This window comes from Ischnura elegans, chromosome 3, assembly GCF_921293095.1.
Source record: "Ischnura elegans chromosome 3, ioIscEleg1.1, whole genome shotgun sequence".
NCBI classification, from domain to species: domain Eukaryota; kingdom Metazoa; phylum Arthropoda; class Insecta; order Odonata; family Coenagrionidae; genus Ischnura; species Ischnura elegans.
The window spans coordinates 93391600-93399270 of record NC_060248.1 but is presented as its reverse complement, the minus strand read 5'-3'; the positions used below and the strand labels follow the sequence as shown (position 1 = coordinate 93399270).

Genomic DNA, 7671 nt, shown 5'->3' with positions numbered 1-7671 from the left:
AGTGGAAGAATAGACTCCTTTGTAATTAACGACCAAACTCTATTTACATGACACCTTGAAGTATTGTGAGGACCCATTTTTACATAAAATACACTAATGAAGTATAACTCTCAGAAAAGTTAATCAGCAATATTTCTAGGATAAAACTCCACTTTAGACAGAAAAAATTAGTACACTTGCAGTTAATATACTCAAAGTTTCAAAAGTTTGTTGGCAGGAAAAGGAAATGAAAGTAGACACATTTTTGCTTAGAATATTTTATTCACCGATAAAAAAGTACAAGTTCATACTTTTCAGACAAAGTCTCGAGAGGAAAGCTTTTCGTTTGCTTTCGTATTGAGAAAACTTCTAAATTAAACCAATATATTAAATAAAAGTCCTCGATTTCAAATGAGATGAGCTAAAGATGCACTCTGCAACTCCTTAGGGTTTTATAAACACTTAAAGAGTAATGGGTCCTACGTTTCACTTCCCTTTCCGTTTGAATATCGCGCAGATCGCGTCGCATAGTGACTTAACAAATAAATACTCAGTTCTTTGTTCAATCACACTCACAAAATTGAAAAATAGCTATAAAAGACGGCTCCAACTTATAGATCTAATAATACAGAATAAAATAATTAAATTAAAATTGAACACCACTGGACTGAGTCCGATCGCTTAGGATTTCAGCTTAAACACACACGAAAGGATTTTATTACTGCCAATCACACCGATGAACTAGCTGATATGTATTCCGAATCAATCTAGAAACTCATTGCGTCTCCTCACTTGCATTTTTCCGTAATTATGACCGATTTTGCAAGTTAACGAGCTTGGCAAACTAAACATTACCTTGTGAATCTCAGCTCCAGTGAATCTACGGAATGCTCTGCCTATGACGTATTGGTATCATAAGCTTTCGTATGTCTACTTTTTCTTCAGTCTCTTTTAATTCCATCTTTGTTGCTATATTCATTACGTTTCAGTCGTTTTTTTCTTTTTACTTACTATTAAACATCGTGATTAAACATCGTCCCAGTCATCGTCATAAATTTTACATCTACAGATCCATATAACGCTTGTGACAAGAGTAAAAGACAAACAGAAAAATATGGGCTCCTCATTTCATGACACGAGTTAAATGTACCGTCACAGAATCATAGTGAGAAAAAATTAGCATGCAGCTTTTAACCGCAACTAGATGTGAGATTTTGTTATAACTATACACAAAGATCAAATTCAAATGGCCGATCTGGTGGAATTAGGGGTCGACGGTCTTTGTGGTGAAACACTTGGGTACAAGAACCGATTCTGGGAATCTGGGACCACCAGCAAGGACCCTTGATGTGGAGGGTAGTTTGAATAGGTCGGCGAGGGTGGACTGAGCATGACACTTGGGGCCGGGGACGGGGGTCCGGGGTTTATGACAGTGCAGCCCGGGTTGTCGTAGCAACCCACCTCCACGTCGCGCAGCGTGGTGTGCATGGCTTCGAGGTTTTCCAGATCGGAGGAGGTGGACACGACCTTCTGCTCTACCAGGGTGCGGTAGAAGTGAGTCACGAACACCACGAAGAGCACGAGGACCGGGATGACGATCGCGGTGGCGGACCATGCCGCCGTGAACGAGTAGTCCCAGAACTTGACCCAGCACAGGATGGCCAGTTCGACGAGGAACAGGAAGAGTCCGAGGACCGTGCTGAAAGCCCAGGCGAGCTCGATGAAGTTCCTCATCCTCTCGTGCGGGGACTCGAGAATGTTGCCCATGTGACTGGAGTGATCTTCCTCCGAGCCGCCCAGTCTGCTGTACCCGGACGATTTCGAACTCGAGGCCATGTGCTGCATCTTGGAGACGGCGTCCACGTTTGGGAGGATGTAGGTGGAGATCATGAGTGCGAATATGTGAACGGAGACGAGGACCGTGGTGCAAACAGCGAAAACGACGAACAGCCACTCTGGAACGTTGGTGGGTTCGTTGATCTGCAGCTCGACCATGGCGACCATCGCGAAGCCCGACAGCAGCTCCGAGGTGGTGGCCGTGGCCTTCAGTTTTGCTCGGCTCATGTGGAGTCGCTTCCAGGAGAGACCCTCTGGCGTTAGGTTGCGGTTCTGTCCGACGGATGACTCTCTGCTCCGCCGTGGACCAGGGTCGCCCGGGAGGATGTTCACGGAAGTGAAGCTGTGGGAGTGGGGGATCGGCTCCATGTCGTCACGAAGAGTCTGAAGGGAAAGAAAACAGATTTTAAATGCAAATGAGAAGCTGTCGCATTTTCGTAGTTAACCCAGTTAGTGGCGAATTAGAATTAACGTTACCGTGACGTAATATAATCGTTCCAAAAACATTTTTAAATATAATTCCAAATTTTAGAGAATCCTCAATGATAAACCAAAAAAATTACTGCACCTATTATCAAGGAAAATTTGTTGTTGTATTACGACACTACCACTAGCACTACCAAGTAATGGCTGTATCTTAAGTGGTTTTTCCTGTCGGTTGAGGCGAACTGTCGTCCAATCTATTGAGAACTATCAATAGTATCTCTTGTTTTTACCTAAATCAATATTATATGTTTTGATGAAAAACGATCGGGGAAAAATACATACGAAGCAGAGATTTTCTAAACTACACGGGCCATAGGCCGGATTCTTTGGTATCAGTCGCTGTTGTAGTTCCCTACCGAAGGGTGCTACGCCCTCTTCCTTCCCTCACTCACCAGCGGGGAAATGTAGCTCCACTCATCTATTAAGACCATGAATTAAGTTTGGTCTGCATAAGAGATTCCACCCTAACACGCACTATTCCGTTAGAAATCTTATTCTATTCACGCCGTTAAGATCTATGCACTGTTCGTAAAAGAGGACCAATTTCTTGAAAGCCATCGAAGCGGATTTCAGAAATATAACCGGAGAAGGAAAATTATATAATATAATTATAATACTTAGACCAAAAGTTTTCGCGTTTGATTAAATGAATAGATTTGAATGTCAAGGAAGACTGCTGAATTTAAAAAATGCTTGCTGGTCGGAGAACAAGATAATCTTTCTTACCTTAGAGCTGCCCCAGTATCCTCCAGTAGTCAGCATAGGAGAAGATCGGTTCTGTGAAGGAACAGTCGCCGCTAGGGCCGTGTTCCACAGGTTTCGAGCCTCGGTCATACCCTCATTCCCCCTGCAAAGATAAAACCATTCCTCGTCATTGCCAGTAAGAATAGTTGTAGTAAATGGCTAACTAAAGAATAGGGTAGTTTCCTTCATCAAAGAAAACGAAAGGCATTGATTGCGATTCGTTACCCACCATTAGTGTATTCATAATACACAAATTATTTGGTTTTAGAAATACCGGTTTAGACGAATGGCAAGGGTCAAATTTTATCCTCATTTGAAAAAGGCCAGATTGGCGCCCATGCGATTCCACTCCACGTGACGTAACAGGGACCTAGTTTCTACACGAGAGGATAGGAGTTATACATCGTCTGAGGCTACCAATGCATGCATGAGGCACAGAGCTCAGGGAAACATGTCTTAATAATCACCTATTAAAACTGGCTAAGGTCGGAAAGTTTTCATCGTTTGATAAGGTATTAATAAACCTTTTTTAAGCCAAGCGCTACCAGCCAGCAAGGTACTCAGCAACCCGCTAACATCCTGCGTCCTATCAGCGCTCAGAGGCTCGATCAAGGTCACCTCACAAGGCGGGAGGGGGAACCAGAAATGCGTCGCACGGACTTTTTCCCATCATTCCTACTTACGCGTCGCGTTTTCGCGCTCTTGAAATATTTCACTTTTCGTTTAATCGCGAAAAATAGATATCGTCATTTAAAAATCTAAAAGCGTGAAATACGTACTCCAGGAGTAATAATCTTTCGATTTAGGCAATAAAAAAATAATAGGAAACCACCCTATTGAAGGTTCCCAAAATTGGATTAGCAATTCATACGTATCCATGTTGCTGAGCACCGGTAATATCACACTTACTGTAAATTCTTTAGACATGCCTTACGGTAAAGATGTTGTGAAAGATAGATAAAAGAATTTAGGCTAGGCTAGACTATAATAAAGATCTACTTACAGCGGGATATTAAAGCATAAAACAAAGGAAGCAATTTATCAGAACTTAAATTTTTTTATGCTTCTCTACGGAAGTGAGGCATGGAGAATGGCGGCAGCGGAGAAGTAAAGAGTGGGGGGACATCGAAATATGGTGCTACAGAAGAATGATGAGGATCAAATGGATCGAGTAAGTACTGAGGGAGTTCTAAGAAGATTAGGAGAGAAGAGAAGGTTCATGAAAACCTTTGACAAGAAGACGGAACGACCTTACAGGCCATATCTTGAAACATGAGGGCCTGATGAAGGCAATCGTCGTGGGACAGCAGATGGCAAGAAAGGAAAAGGAAGCCCTAGAATGAAGTATATGGAACAGGTAAAGAAGGACGTGAAAAAGAAGAAGTGCGTAGGTGTGAAAAGTTTAGGTGATGGAGAATTGAGTGGAGAGCTGCGTCAAACCAATCTTCTTATAGTTGACGAGTGATGATGATGAGGCTAGACATGCAGATGTGATTAAAACTGAATGAGATTGCTTGAAACGACCTGAAATTTGCCATCATCTTGAAGAGATCAGTCCTAAATTGGCAGGTGTAAAGCATTATCGTAGCCGTTCTTAATGTGCCTTAACCCAGGCCTCTTCTTTTGTATTCCGCTAACCCTTTCTCTTCACTCCATCTATCATTTTTAGTTTTCTTCTTCTCTTCTCTCCTTCCACTATTCATGCATTCATTATATTCAAAATCCTAAATCCTCCCGATATATTCTCTATCCAGTGGCCCTTACAGCTTCCGCTCATGACTCGCAAACAGAATTGTCCTTGGGAAGCAATAAAATGGATTTGATAAGGTCAGGATCAGACTTGCAGTTGTGTAAATGCATTAAAAATATGACAATATTCCGCGACAAGTTTTTACTTGGGGGTAGTTGAGGACACTTGGATGATAGGTGATCTTGCAGACTTTCTTTTGGATTTGTAGCACATAATATGATATCATGAGTGACTACACTTAGATCCGGGTTACAATTCCATTATCTTAAATTGATCCTTAATTTCTCTTTACGTTGTAAATGAAATATTTTCATTGTGTATGAAGTATAGAAGAATTAAGTTCCATTGAATACCCTCCTTTTGGTTGATTTACTTATATCAAAGTGCTATGTGGCTTACCTTTTTTTTCAGTTGTTAACAACATATGAGCTGGGCTACATATGATACTGACTGCTATATCCACTTTTATCGAGTATATTACTGTTTATTACAATTTACCTTTTCAGCGTATTACCATTTAAACTTATTTCTTCTGTGTTTACTGCAGTTTTGTGACTTGGCCCTCCACTATATTATTTCATTTACGCCTTATTCCTATTCTATTGAATTTATCGTTTTAATTAGTATTGTTGTATCTTGGCTTGGGCCCCCTGAGTTATATATAATATTATCTATCTATTAAATATACCTCAAATTATTCATGCCGAAGAAGTCCGTCTGGACGTATTCCGTATGGAGATTATGCTCCATATTATGATGAACAATTTTTTAGTTTGTTTTTTCAACTGTACTGACATTGATTTCGAAATTAAGACGTCATCTTTCCGTCTTGGATAATGCCATTGAATACCTTAGGTTTTTGTGAAAAATAAATCGTGGTGCGAAGGTGGTGGAGAAATTTGAATGAGTATTTTTTCGATTTTATGGATAATTAACCTTGAAGTTATACTACCGCCTCTTCTAAAGTTTAAATGGATTTCTTTAGAGTAAAAATCACTTCTTGTGAATAATTTTTGGTTATTCAGTTTATTAGGGAGACATTATTAAAGTACACTTTAGAAACTGCTTGATCAAACAAAAATCAATGGCTGTTAAATGCTAAGATAAAATCTTAAAGTGGTAATCAAGGAATTGGTACTACATGAAATAATGAGCGCAATGAATGTAGTCCGGGCTTTCACGATCTTTTACCTATTGTTCTCTTCTGTAGGCGGAGAAAGTGAATGGGATATTTTTGATTAATGAGCTGATGCGTTGGTAATTACATTGTTGTGCCAAAGCTGAATTCATTTTCCAGCGTGCTAGTTGTGACATGCCTTGAAATGCAATCGGTAATGACTTGCTCGAGGATGAATAACAAAGCAGCAGATAAAGGATTTGGAGGATTGTGTTAGGCATGTAAGTGAGTCAAGGTTGTCCTTTATCACCATTTCCCTCTATCTTGAGTGCTGAGGAAATGCTGTGAATTTTCTGGTCTCCAGAATAAAGGTATATATGCTAGGAGGAAGTTTATTAGTCGTGTTTTTTATTGTTAGTCATGGAACAAAATTTCTTGCTGCGAGTGATAATGTATGTCGTAAGATAATACATCAAGATGATTACTTTTGCTAACTATTCTACTAAACTTAAATTTTTTGGGCGAACCGTACGTTAGTTCTTCGTACTTTTTTAAATGCTCATAGAATCTATTCTTCCTCACGATGTTTTGCGAACAATTATTCTTTCTAAATTTGGTATGATAGACCCAATAAGGATAAGTAAGAAAAATCATCGTTTGAGAAACTTTTTCTTCTCTAACAGGAGAAAGCATTGCAGTTATTTCTCGTTCAGTGACATTTTTCACCATTCTCAATGATCAATATGGAGTATGAGTTAATGTGATTCAATGCAGCAGCCAATATTGGGTATTCATGGAATCTTCTTCTGATAACTGCAAAGTCTTTTCCCTCAGGTGTAATCATAGCTAAGAGGCAGAGTTTTGCCTGTTATGTCTGTACCACAGACTTCACTAGGTCTGCAAGAATATTTTAAGCGTATTTGTCAACATGTATTGCCTAAAAAATAAAAAAACTGTGAAATAATATGAAGCTTTTCATCAGTTTCCTAATGATAATCCGTATACCAAAAGTGTATTTAGGGATTTAAAAAAAAAGAGATTCCATGGCTACGTCTTTTGCACGCTTCACTTTTCTTTGTAGAACAACTGGATATTAAATCTTATGACACAGAGGTAGGTAGACACCGTAAGATGCCATTCGTAATATTATCGTGGAATATTACTTTGACCTTACCTGAAAATATTCCTCTTAAAGTACATTAAAGTTGGAACAAAAATCATTTCCGTATTTCCAGATGTTGTATGACGCCGATGGTGGTCGAAGAAATTGCTCAAGTTGAACTTAATTTTTCAGAAGAAGATATTTATTGATCATTGAGTAATGGATATAAGTCTATTTAAATTTCAACTGCTCGCGTCTTCAGGAGGATGTTGATAATCACAAAATCCAAGTGTACGCAGTAGATGTGAATTCTGCTTGCGAATCTTATTTATTAAATAAATAGATTATGCTTGTAGAGATTGTTGAGGGAATTCATCTTGGATTAGGTATTTGTTGTAAAAATCCTTTTAAAAAAATATGGTTCTACTCAAAACATCGTAATTCATTTTATCGGTTCCATCAGTTTTATCATGAGAAGTCTTTGGCTTCCAAATCCTTAAATATATTTACATTTCATTGAACTTTGCATATCTCTTAATATTTGTAGTATTTATTTTCTATGCTGCTACCGTTTCATCCCGTTATTCAAGAGAAATGTTACACAGTTATTATGGAAAAACATTCAATAAAAAAGCATTTCCATTCTCTTCTTAAAAG

General features: G+C 39.0%; 1 protein-coding gene across 3 annotated transcripts in view; it reads right to left on the bottom strand.

Moving 5' to 3' along the window:
- Nucleotides 1-241: 241 nt before the first annotated feature.
- LOC124156148 (calcium release-activated calcium channel protein 1-like) overlaps nucleotides 242-7671 on the bottom strand; it is a 36659-nt gene continuing 29229 nt past the window's right edge. For all 3 annotated transcript variants that reach the window (XM_046530502.1, XM_046530503.1, XM_046530501.1), the window contains 2 exons: nucleotides 3028-3148; nucleotides 242-2199 (listed from right to left, as the gene is read on the bottom strand). In XM_046530502.1, the coding sequence (XP_046386458.1) occupies nucleotides 1222-2199; nucleotides 3028-3135 (1086 nt within the window). In that variant the 5' untranslated portion in view covers nucleotides 3136-3148 and the 3' untranslated portion in view covers nucleotides 242-1221. The remainder of the gene's footprint in view (nucleotides 2200-3027; nucleotides 3149-7671) is intronic.